General features: G+C 39.9%; 2 protein-coding genes across 4 annotated transcripts; one reads left to right on the forward strand and one right to left on the reverse strand.

Annotated features, from left to right (window-relative positions):
• Positions 1-402: 402 nt before the first annotated feature.
• pcnp (PEST proteolytic signal containing nuclear protein) lies at positions 403-2036 on the forward strand (the record flags this gene model as incomplete). 2 transcript variants are annotated; one of them, XM_079161367.1, is made up of 5 exons in its annotated part: positions 403-467; positions 1124-1350; positions 1546-1623; positions 1742-1797; positions 1897-2036. In XM_079161367.1, the coding sequence occupies 5 exons, from the start codon at positions 422-424 to the stop codon at positions 2006-2008; spliced, it is 519 nt and encodes a 172-aa protein (XP_079017493.1). In that variant the 3' UTR covers positions 2009-2036. The 2 variants fall into 2 exon arrangements, with proteins under 2 accessions (XP_079017493.1, XP_079017492.1); XM_079161366.1 differs by having other exon boundaries at positions 422-467; positions 1121-1350.
• Positions 2037-4425: 2389 nt separating this feature from the next.
• LOC306697435 (interleukin-18 receptor accessory protein-like) lies at positions 4426-12677 on the reverse strand (the record flags this gene model as incomplete). 2 transcript variants are annotated; one of them, XM_079161341.1, is made up of 12 exons in its annotated part: positions 4426-4683; positions 5787-5902; positions 5989-6132; positions 6214-6324; positions 7101-7238; positions 7814-7968; positions 8145-8274; positions 8817-8885; positions 10473-10641; positions 10727-10892; positions 12240-12462; positions 12555-12677. In XM_079161341.1, the coding sequence occupies 12 exons, from the start codon at positions 12640-12642 to the stop codon at positions 4426-4428; spliced, it is 1767 nt and encodes a 588-aa protein (XP_079017467.1). The 2 variants fall into 2 exon arrangements, with proteins under 2 accessions (XP_079017467.1, XP_079017468.1); XM_079161342.1 differs by having other exon boundaries at positions 12240-12435; positions 12555-12642.
• Positions 12678-13133: the final 456 nt, after the last annotated feature.

Consider the following 13133-nt stretch of genomic DNA (forward strand, 5'->3'; position numbering starts at 1 on the left):
CAGTTTATTAGATAAAATCATCGAACGATTATAGTGCTTGATCCACGGGGCAGGTTTATTATTGGGTTTTTTCTACTACTCCCATAAATGTGCAAGATGTTCTTCCCCCTATTGTGCAAATACAAATGTGCAAAAAGGGATTTGCCAATATCCTGTTGTACTTATACTCGAGAAAATAACGTCTTTGATTATTACTGAAAAGATAAATTGATTTTTTTGTACTTGTACACCCCCATGTTCCACTACAAATTGACTAAATTATATTTAGTTTCCAATCATTAGGCAAACTGTTACTTGAATAGTATTTACTCTACAGGTCTTCTTTCTTCTTCTTCTTCTTAACAGTCTGTATGGAGCGTGTTTGTTACACAGCGCTGGAGGAGTGCAGTGGCATGAGCTGGAGAGTTTCACAGAAGAAATCATGGCGGATTACGAGCATAACAGAAGAGGTGGCACCGACGACGGAGGTGATATTTATGCTGTTTTAACGTCTAAATGTGTTTGAGAAATAGGAAGTATTTAGCATTAGCTCGAATTGCTGCCTATCCATTAAAAGCGTCCCTAGCTAATGTTAGACAGAGGAAACGTTCTTACAACTTCACTAAGCTAACTTAATGTTAGCTACGTATCACTGGCTAGCTAATGCTAACGCGGAGTAACAGTTTAATTTGTATTAACGTTCCCTATTTGGTTATGTAAAGGCGATGGGCAGTAACTACCAGGCTAAAGATACTTCTAACGCTAGACAGGTTATAAAGTAAAGACTGGCTTGTAGCAGAAAGGTCTCTTGTTGGTTTGCTAACCTGCAATTAGCCTAGCTAGTGTGCAAGTTAGTTAGCACAGGTTAATAACACCATATTAGTAACAACGTTATCTCCTCTCAGACCCTACTGTACGTTACTCATAGGTAACATTGTACATCGTTTCTGCACACACAGTTCCTAGGTGGACTTTTGAAACAGTAAGTTAACTGATAACACAACGATAACAACTTTAGTTACCTGTGGTTAGTTAATGGCAAGAAACGTAACGTTAGGAACAGAGGTAAAGGTGATAGCTTTTATTATTCTCAAGTTCACAGGAAACGGTTGTTCACCTTGTTGAGTTGTCTTGCCTCAAGCAGGGCCGCAGGAGGAGGGGGACAGAGTGAAAACTAAGCCTGTCTCTTGTAGCACTGTGGGAGGAGAAGGGGCCACGGTCAAACGCACATCTGAGCATCTCACACCTGAAGACGAGGACGAGTCCTCAGAGGACCCACCAGCCCCCCGCAAAGTCTCCAAGATAGGCTTTAGCATGAGCAGTCCGATGGGGAAGAAGTCGAACCCCATATCTATCAAACTTGGAGCAACAGTGAGTGTGTAGCATTGAGTAGTGACTGCCTGTCCATTGATGACAAATGAATCCATTTATTCATCAAGTGAAGAACAGCTGCAAAACCTCACATTTGATACGTTTTACCATCTTTTCTTTTGAATTATATGAAGAGAGTGAAGAGGTGTGGTGCTTTTTCGTTTCCCTATATCTCGCATCTGCAATCTGTTCTAGAAACCCAAAGAGCCCGCACCGTCAGCTCCTCCAAAAAAGTCAGGGCTGGCGTCTGTTTTTAACGAAGACGAGGATGACGTAAGAGCGCACACAGACCAACACACACACACACACACACGCACAGATTAATGTCATAGTTGTATAACTCCTTAAACATATATGCAGAGGCTGATTTAAACTCTCTCATGCCATGCAGAGTGAACCTGAGGAGATGCCCCCAGAAGCAAAGATGAGGATGAAGAACATTGGCAGGTATAAGCACACAGATACATGGTGTACTTTATCATTTTTCCCTCAGCTTCTGCTTTTATAAAGTTATTTTTGACATGACTGATCCACTATCTTTATTAGGGAGACACCAACATCTGCGGGACCTAATTCCTTCAACAAGGGCAAGCAGGGTTTCTCTGATCATCAAAAACTTTGGGAGAGGAAGATGAAGGCCCAAGCAGACAAATTGTAAATGACTACCACAGTTTTTGTGACTAATGGATGCTTTTGTATAGTTTAAACCATGTCAGAGATATCTACGAAGGCTCAAAGGATTCTTCACTGTACCCTCGGTTTTGACAACTTCTCAGCTTTGTGGACATGCAATGAGGAATAATTTAAGCCTTCGATACTCAGTGACTGAGCTCAAGTTTACGTTTCTAACCACTACCGGCTGACACTAAGTGAGAGGAGAGGTACCAGTGTGTCAACCCTCTGTGATGAGAGGTGAAGAGTGGGGGGATATACCCATTGAAGATATGGGACAAACAAAATAGCCATTTAAACTGTGTAGAATTATATGGTTGTTTTCAGCTGGATAATGAAAAAAATCAAACATCGTAGCGCCCTCATCCCCCTTTTGGGACATGCTTGTTCCTATCTGAAGCTGGTTGGGTGTGGTCCTGAGCAAGTGTCGCTTGTCAAATATTTGTATAAAACGTACATAGAACTGTGATAATGTTTTATTTTTAAATCCACAAATGGCAGTGTGTGTATTTAAGAGTTATGTTATTGTGCGGCTTCGACTCGACGTACATGGATTGTTGTTTCATTTAGTTTCTCAGCATCAATGTACAACGCTTTGTTTTCACCAGCTGTGACGCCTCATGGGCAGTTTGTTTTGTCTGAGCTTTGTGCCAGTATTTCTGGATTTGCTTGTTCATTGCTGTATTTCTGTAAGTCTGCTTTATGGAATCTGGCAAAAAATGTGTCTGTAATTTTCTTTGTTATGTTCCCAATGACAGGACTGCTAATGTGCTTTTAGTTGACAACTGTGAAGTCACGGAGTTACCAGGGTCCTGGTAACAGTCATATTTAAGGGACAGTTCACCCCCCAAAAATGTATTATTAATAAATATTTGTCCTTTTACCCGTAGTGCTACTAATCAATCTAGATTGTTTTGGTGTGAGTTGCCTAGTTTTGGAGATAGTGGCCGTAGAATTGTCTGCCTGCTCTCTAATGTAAAGTGACTATACGGTGCTCGGCTTGTGGTGGTCAAAGTGAACAAACAAACTCAACAGCAATGTCTCTTTTCAGTAGTCATGACACGGTTACTCAAAATATTCCACAGACCGTGTTGTGAGCAGTTTTGTGTAGGAACTATTTTCTTTCTACCAAACTACACCCTCCAACTGTATCACAATAGTGCAAAAGAGAGCGTGCATCTACTCATGGACGAGAGGCTCGTGCACGCGTGAGATGTAAACATTAATGGCGTCCTCCTCAGCTGAGCAGTAACATTAGCTAGCTCAGTGGTGCTAGGCGAGCTAGCAGTATCGAGTATAGATGCGTTCTCCCTCCCGCTCTGTGATCAGATAGGTTGGTGCAGTTTGGTAGAAAGAAAATAGTTCCTACATGAAACTCCTCACAACGAGGTCTGTGGTTCATGATTTCTGGAAAGAGACATTGCTGTTGAGAATACCTTTTTCTTTGGCACTTTGAGCACCACAAGCAGAGCACCATATATTCTTCTTGAGATGGCAGACATCTCTACAGCTGATATCTCTTACACAAGGCAACTCGCACCAAAACCATATCGATTATTAAATAGCACTACAGGTAAAAAGACAAAACATGTTTTGATTGTGGGGAGGAACTGTCAGGTTACAATGCAGATTAGCAATAATTAGGTACTCAAAACCTTTTTCATTACCACTTTTAACATCAGCAAGCCCAAACTTCAGAATTAATACGCCAAGCCTTTTAGTTCAGATAAATGTGGTTACTTCTCCTGTGCCTGACTTTTGGAAAATTCCCTGGATTAAAAAATATAAACTCCTCTGTCAGCTATCTGACTGTTGTGCTTTCCCAAATGAATCACATCTAATCTACAACCTGTTTCATAAAACAACTCTCTTCATTACATATTTAAACGTCAGTCAAATAAAAAATTTGAATGATGATTATGAGTCAAATGTTTATTGCTGACATGTCTGCTGTGATAATACATGGACTACATCCCACAGCATATGTTTTCTCTGCTTAAATGTATATAGAAAGAGACATTCAAGGTTGTTTGAGTTAAATTGTTAATAGCATCCATCTTTTGGGGGTTTTATATTTTGTTTATCAGTGTATTAGTAGACATCCTTATATTCATTCTTTTTAATGCTTGTAGAAGTTGAGAATTGATTGATTTGCACTGTTTAACTGAAAGTTTATTTTTGATACAGATGGAAATTAAAGATCAGACTACATACCACTTAATGCCCCGAACATGGCACAAAGGGTGACTCACTGTTTTCCCTTCATTTGAAAATGATACTTACTGATTTTGCATCATTACCATCATGGAAATTACCTTCACACATTTGTTCATTCATGTCTTGCACTGGCCAGCAAACAGTTTCAGTGTGCACGGGCTGCATTGTAAAATAAAACGCTGTACATCACGTCAGGATAAAATGTTTCTGGTTCTGCATGAGTGAAACCAGCTTCACTTTCTGATCCGGCATGGCCTTCCTCAAAGACCTCCAGAAATTGCTGGTGGCTCTGGCGGGTTTGCCTGAGGTCCAATCCAGACTGGGTAGCACCTTCAAGGCCCTTTGGACCAGGGTGGGCAGCGGGGAGTCCGGCTGGATGAGGGATGCTGAGGCTCTACTGGTCCATATCAGCAGGAGTTTGAGGGTGGAGTTTTGCAGCAAAGCCTAAAGATATGGACAAAGTAGCAAATCAATGAGGATTTGTGTTTTGAACAATAAAAATAGTGGTTCAAAACAATAATACACATGTCATAAAAAAAAAGAAACTTAACCACTCAACAAAACATAGATGACAGATTGTCCTACCATCCACAGCCTACTGGTTTTAGTTTATGTAAGAAAATCAATAAAAGGAAACCAATGTGGTTATTTGAGAATTTCATACAGGATTTATGTTGCTGGGAACTCAAACCAGACGACAAACGTTTCTTGCAATATAAAAGGGCACTGTTTAGTTCCAGTCAGTGAAGACATGTCTGCAGCAAACATTGTCACTACTCCAAGCTACAGTGGCTAGGAAGTTCAATGTCTCATAATGGAGTGTCAATTTGAGCAAAAACTTATTGTGAAAAGTGATATTTTGTATTTGAATCCATCCATTGATTTTATCCCCTTATATTCAATCGTGGTTGCAATAAAGTAATTATTTTGTGGTAATTAAAAGGTCTGACATATTTTTATTTATTTCCATAAGTTTATGTGCGAACCCTGCAGAATCCCTGGGAAGGTACAGTAGGTCTATTTATCCGTTAACTTTAATGGGAAAGACAAAAGTTTCGTTGTGGTTTTTCAACATCCAGTATAACAACTCTAATTCCTGTGTCAACACTGGCGTTCTGCTTATGCCATGTTCATGTCATGTGGGATGGACGTTTTAATTTCCCTCTGGGGATTAATTAAGTCAACTAACTATATAACTATCTATCGAAGGGATGAGAAAGAATCCAATAATGAATGACTCGGGAGCACTCAAGTCATCTGGACGTTTGTATGATTACAGAGTTGGTCCTGTGGGGATTAAAATAATGTACATGGACAAAATAAAATCTTGTTAATTTGGCCTTAATTATATTGGAAGACTGTCTTGGCAAATGTGAGGCATCCATATTTATTTGGTTTTCTGACACTTCCATATTATGAAGCGCCAAATCCCACATATCAGAGCTTTCTGAAAAATGTGAGTTTCACAGAAGTTGTTAGTTACGATAACTCCGACGTGACATGAACATGGCATTTGTCCTCTGCTTTCTGTGAAATGTAGTTCTTACCTGGACTCCCGATTCCAGCACAAACACAGCATTGCTGTTCGAGAGGTAGTCAGCTGACAGGAGACAGATAAGCATTCGGCTTCTCTGTATTGCAAGGACCACATCATTTGTATATGCTGCAATACAAAATGGGAACCGTCAGGAACATTTGTGGTCAATACACACACACACACACACACACACATACATTTGATCCTCTGACCTCCTCCAGGAACCACGTCCCTCTCCAGCAGACAGAGGCGATACCCCCACCGGTCCTCTAACACTTGGGGCAGCACCACTTCTAGTGTCCTCTGGGTGGACTTACCCTCCTCAGTGTTCAGCGGGTCCATGCTGGATAAACATGCTGCAAATAAAAGTCATTGCTAATTTACTCTTCCAGTGTAGTTACATGACAATAAAATGCACAGGACACGTTGGCCTATACCTTCCTCATCAGTGTCAGGTCCTCTCTGGGAGGAAAGGGTCGAAACTCCCATCCCCTCTGCTGATGGCGGGCTCCACACATACGACAGAAACACATCAAACTCTTTCTCATCTGATTGGTGGTGGACGTGAAAGACCAAAACACAGAACAGAAATTGAAACCTGCGTTCTTGCATGTATTTTTGTTCTTCGTGCAAATGTAGTAACACTTTGAAGTGAAGTGATTAGTTTGTTTTTGTCACCACCACATGAAGTGCAAAATCATAGTGTCCGACCTACTTTTCAAGCACATAAAGTGGATTAAGATAAGGACTTCAAAGCATTATGATAATATTTCAGTTACTTTATTAATTTAATGCTTTGTCGGGTTGAATAAGCTGAAAACAAATTTTCATTTTGTGGTCAGGCTTTATAAAATAACCCACATCCTGTGAAGAGGAGCAGCTGTTGCGGACAGAATGCCAGATTATGCAGGCAAGCTAAGTCTGCCTTTGAGTTTCAGCTTGATATTGTGTGTGTGTGTGTGTGCGTGTGTGTGTGTGTGTGTGTGTTTTACCCATCATGTGGGGACATGTATCTGTTACACAGTCACATTGTGGGGACTTGCTTTTTTGAGGGGACAAAATGGGGACAATTGCACTTCCCCATAATGTAAATCATTACATTTAGGGTGAAGACTTGGTTTAAGGTTAGGGTAAAAGTTAGGATTAGGCTGGTAGCGGTTATGGTTAGGGTTTGGGTCTCCAGGAAATGAATGTAAGTCAATGCAATTTCCCCAAAAGTCATGAAAACTCAGCTGTGTGTGTGTGTGTGTGTGTGTGTGTGTGTGTGTGTGTGTGTGTGTGTGTATGTGTGTGTGTGTGTGTGTGTGTGTGTGTGCATTCTAACCTCCATCATGTTTTCCATGTTGGAAGTGGGATCTGTAGATAAGTTGTATTTCCAGCCATTTCACATGTAAAATGATTCCTAGTCCAGCTACCAACAGCAATGAAGCAATGGGATACCCAACCAGTGACGGCCATTTCGCTGAAACAAAAATGTGCACATTGAATTGTGTTGTGTCTTTAAAGCATCAATAATGGACTTGAGTGTTTGAACTGTAAACACAGAGTTGACTTATTACCACCATATAAAGTTGATATGGTGAACTTCTCGGAAGTTACTAAGTTACACATCCAGCAGACACAGAGCAACATTAGCATTGATTTTGAGCCATGTTTGTGTCCAGTATTCACTCTCGTTTTAGCTCTTTAGTTCTGGATTCCACCCCCACCCTGTCTATCTTCAGGTGATGGGTAGATAAAAAAATATTATGAAAACAATGCTGATGAGAGCAGTTGGAGTGAACCAGTGGCAGTTTTTTACATTAAACTAATGTTTCAAACTTCCAGTTGGTATCAGTCAGTGGCCTTATGTGTGAAAAGTTACCTTAGGGATGGTGTCACCATCCAGCTCACTAGATTGGTTAAATTTTTTACCTTATCGGATAGACCGTTTTCAGTTTGAGCGATATGAGGTTTATTTGAGCTGCAACGTAACAATGTTATGATAAAATATTGTATGAATACAACATATAATGGTGACAATTGAAACAACAGTACCTTTAATCTTCTCCTTGAGCTCAATGGTGCCACTGCTGTTTCCGACAATATTGCTGGCGATGCAGGTATATCTGTTGTTCAAGTGTTCGGGAGTCACCTGTTTAATGATGGCTTTTCGTATTACCTCGTACACTGTAAATATCTCATTCGTCTGTCTGAAACAGAGGAAGAATTTCAGCTCCCTTGCATTCTAAGGAATACTTATCATTAAGCGGAATCCTCATACTTACAAGTTTACAACATTATAACAAGCAATCACTGGTGCAGCATAATGAAAGACAGTTATGTCTTAGCAAAAGCAAACATTAACAGAGGGACTGCAGTGACTCACTGTGGCTCCTCCATTGGTAGTAGAGTCATATTCTCCGTGTTGCTACCGTAATTCATGTACCACAGCACCTCCCGTGAAAACTCTCTCTCAAAAGGAAAATGTACCTTACACATCAGAGTATGAGGTTGACCTAGAATGGGTACAAAAACATGGCCATTATAATTTAACACTTAATAAAATAATAAAAGTGATACTATAATTGAATGTCTTACCATCATACCAAATTGTAAGATACACAAATGAGTCATTCAGACAAAGATGAGAGCATCATGTCATTATCAGGGCAGATATGTAGCCTAAATGTAAGCTACAGCAACATGTTGAGCATTAAAAGTCAACAATTACAACCAGTCAGCATTAAAATGAAATGTTAGATAGCAGCTGAGTTCATTATAAGTAAAAGATCTAACTTTGAATGGCAACTCTTGAAACTTGTCAACAAGTGAGTTTCAACAAACCAGAATGCGTGAACGCTGGGATGTTTGCTGCAAAGCGTATCAGTTACAGGCTGATTATAGTGGTTTTAACAGTGTTTACCTTTGAGTGACAACAACTTGGAATTGTTTTTCCCATTCGTACAGCTGATATAGCTGCGAAAAGGCATTTTAAAAACATCTGAATGAGTTATTAAGTCAGCTGTGGGATTGTGTCATGTCATTTGGATACACTTACCAAGCTCCACTTTCTCTGTTATGTTGCCATTGGGATAAATAATATTGGGAGAGTCACTTGCTTCGGCAGCTGTTAAAGTCAGATAGTTCTGCATTATAATCGGTCTAGTTTACTATGTGTCTGAGAAACATAGATAATGTACAAATCAGTTCTGAGCTCTGCTTTGACACACAACAACATCCACATGTAAGACCGAACACTTCATATGATAAGAGGAATCAATAACACAATCAACGAAACAGCTGGGCAATTTGTGTATGGAAGATTTAAAATGACTAAATGAAAGAAAAACAAACAAAGAAATAAAGTGAAATACATTATACGTTATGAATTTCCTTTTTATATATGCATGTAAGTTGTCATAAGTAAATGAAAATCATATATTAAAAAGTAATGAGGTGTATTGCATTTCAGACTAATAGCCATGCCATCTGTTAGGCTGTATATCGGTCCAGCAGTGCCTTGAGCTAATGTCATGCTAACATGCTAACAGATAATAATGAAAACTGCAAGCAAGGCCACTAAAGAAGAATTGCTTGCTTGTGATACCCTTTAATGCCTTTTGTTCTCAAAACAGACTAGAAGGTATTGTTTCGCCATAACTATCTTGAGCATGCATACCATCCTGCACAGTAGGGCAATGATTGCAGTAACCACACAGGCAGCTAACCACCTGCAGTGGAGAAAGCCTGTGGTTTTGGGGGTAGGCAGCCAGATATGAAGCAATTTAGAGGGTGAGTGTTCAAAAACAATCTCTTTAAGCCTTTTTACTGAATGTGAAAAAAAACATCATGAAGTAGTGACTTCCTCAGCAAAGGCTTCTTTCTTAATAGTTTAAGTAATTTGAGTAGCTTTTAGAAGCTCACACACCTGATAAAAAGTTTGTTGAAACTGATCAAACGGTCTATGTTCTCAAACGTGTCTGAAATGACAACATGCAAATGGTGGTTTGTATTATAGGGTGTAGACATCCCTCATTGTAAACACATATATATATGTTTTCCCTAGTGTTCTAAGAAAAGTGAATTCTGTTTAAAATGTTTAAATACTGTTGAAAAAACATCTGACCATAGCATATATAATTGATACACATATCTTTTCAAATAAACAATTTTGTGTAAGAGTGGGTGACAAAGATTGCTTATGAGAACATGTGTGAGTACGTCACAAGATCTAAAAATGGGGGATAGAACATTTTTAACTCCGGTTATGTGTATAATCCCACAAGTAACAAAAGTGCTGTGCTACAGCTGTGTTTTGAGCTAAATGCTAACATAGAATGCTACTGGACCTGTTAGCATGCTAGTGTTACAGGTTCACAAGTACAGACTAAAACACAGATTAAGAAAGGCCTCATCTTATTTGAGCATGTTGGCTGCATATTTCAGTCTGGACCACTGACCGACCAAGTAACAGACCAACATTTCCATCCCTAGAGTCCACTAGCATTGCTAAAAGAAATACATGGTTGTGTGAACACAGCTCCTCTTTTTTGCTGTACAAAGTGGCCATGGGATAACTGTGATAATCTTGATTAAATATAATATAATATAATTATTACATGTTTGTATAGTTGTACATTCCTAACCTCTACCACACACACACACACACACACACACACACACACACACACACACACACACACAGAGCACTCACGTATGGCTGTGACTTTAACAGCCCTCCTGAAGGTCCAGATGAGTCTTTGCTCAATTACTTGTCGATCACAGAAATATACACCAGTATCAAGTTTACTGACTTGGCAGAGATGTAACGTCCCCCCCGTCTGACAGGAGGATCTCCGCTGCTTAGACACAGCGTTGTTTCCCTGTAAGAAAGCACACGTGAGTTTTTGCAGCGATTTATATGTTTCCATAGTGACACGTAGAACCATGTTCATGTGTGTTCTTCACCTTGTACCAGATGACATGTGTGTTGTTACTACAGTTGAGACCGGGGCAGGAGACTTTCCCACCTACATCAACGTACAGCTCTATACTGTTCTCCTCAGGCTGGACGCATCCCGGACTGATCTCTGACCTCTCCACCACCTGCAGGTGGAAGAACAACTCGCTGCCACTGGACAGCAAAGACCTGAACACTTGATAGAAGTTCAACCACATGCGGTTTACACACACACACACACAAACATTAATCTGGATTGGTGTCTTGCCACCCAACTGCTGTAGTCCATGTAGTTCATGTAAATTAAAAAACAGGCCAAACTCTTTACTACTGAGACCAAATATCAGACGTGGATTGATGGAAATGCCGCTGTTCATTAATTGCAGACTTACAAATCAGAGGTGTGGACTCAACTTTGACTGGAGTCAGACTTGAGACATGGACTCTAGAAGTGCCAGTGTGTAGGATTTTGGGAGAGCTATTGGCATCAATTGAATATAATATTGATAACTATGTTTTTATTAGTGTATAATTACCTGAAACTAGATATTTTCCCCTGTGTAGGTCAGTGGAACAGTATGAAACCATTGGCAGCATTGTGTAGCACCACATTCTCGTATGTGAACAAACAAGACATGAACCCACTCAGAAAAACATCTCTCCATAGTGCTACTGGTGGTTAAAAACTGTAAACAGACTTTGACAATAACTTGTGACTTCACTTAGACTGTAGCTATTAAAAAGTGTGCAGGGAATCAACGATTCATTTTCCTGACAACACACAGCCTATATTTCAATTATTCTGACAGCAGCCAATCACGTCACGGGAAAGGAAAGGTATCACATTCGGATGGAATTACGACAAAAAACAGACGGCAAGATGCAAAACATCTAGCCAGGAAATTGATAAATGTTATAACCTTTAATTTAAAGTGGAAATAGCTTAATATACGACAGCTATTGGTAGTTGTCCCCCGTTACGGAATAGTAACAATGTAAGCTCTTTACAGTTACTATCCCTGGTAGCAGAAAAGACGGACAGTGGAACGACTAAAGTAACTGTGGAAAACAAAATGCAGCGTGTCCTGTGTTGTTGGTAGTTGCTCGGCTCTGAGGAAAACGGAAAGGGATCCGGTTGTCTTTGCTCACTTGAAAACCAGGGGTTCATCATCTCTAAAGCAAAATTTGTTGAAGAGCACATATCGACTTGTTTAGGAGTAGAAACACAATGATTAGGATATTTGTGTTTTCTTGGGACTTGATTTTGAACTCCACAGCTAAGTTTAAGAAGCAATATTGGTTATTATTATGGTTTCAATGTTCATATGGGCATGTGAGTGTTGATTTAAGACAGACTTGAAAAATGTCAATCTACCAGTCCCTTAATGAATATACCGTATTTTAAAGTGGTTCCACTCTGCGTCATCAAAGTATTTACTAGTGAGTTGCCGCATTAGTGAAAAACATTGTTTAAACTAAGTTTAATCAGACACATCTGGGAATTGAAACATGGTTATTTACCTGCACACGTACTTTCCAGAATGTTTTGCTTCCGCTGGGAACCCTGTCCCACAGATGAAGGATGTGCCATCAGCTCCTTCTCCGGTCCTGGAACACACCACGTCCATGTGCGGGTTCACAGACTTGTTGCACGGCATCATAAACATTTCCCCCTCCACAGCTCTGTAGTGCTGGTGTGTAGCATTTCGCTGAAGACCTAGAGAGAGTTGTGTTTCTGTTTCACCTAAATTGTACAGTCAGACATAAACAGATTCAAGACACCCTTAATAATTACATACATGCTTCCTTTTAAACCCACATTCAAAAGCACAGTACCCGTTCTTTTCGGTTGACTGTTTCCCCCACAGCATCCCTCCGAGAAAATGGGAAAGATTAAAAAAAACAGAATGTATCCAGTTTGCATCCTGCGTCACTAATCTGTTGACATTGCTTGTAGATTTCCGTCATGATACTGATGAAATCAGGCTCCTTTACACTTGAGCATCTTTTCTGTGCATAACCACACCTGGATTTCTTGGTATTTTGTCATCGTCACTGGTTTTTGCTTATTATCTCCCTCAACATGAGCTGCAACATTTTCGCAGGACATGTAGATGTAGGTTGTACGGTTTCCTGTTTGGTCGTCTTTGAAGATGATTTCACAAGAAACTGCTCTAATATTGTGTTCCTGTGAATTGCATACCACTTCCTATGTGAACTACGGAAGAGTTGTTAAATCTTAGTGGTGTTGTGTAATATTTTACTGTGTTGTGGAAGGAAACTGTATTTTTCATGATTTTCAGCAAAACAAATACAAGTACTGAATGAGTAGAATGCACTGCCAATTGGAGATACAAAAGGTAGCAAACATAGTTCCTTTAAGAACAACAGACAGATTCATGCAAGCATGCGTTT

Source organism: Pholis gunnellus (assembly GCF_910591455.1).
Source record: "Pholis gunnellus genome assembly, chromosome: 1".
Taxonomy (NCBI): Eukaryota; Metazoa; Chordata; class Actinopteri; order Perciformes; family Pholidae; genus Pholis; species Pholis gunnellus.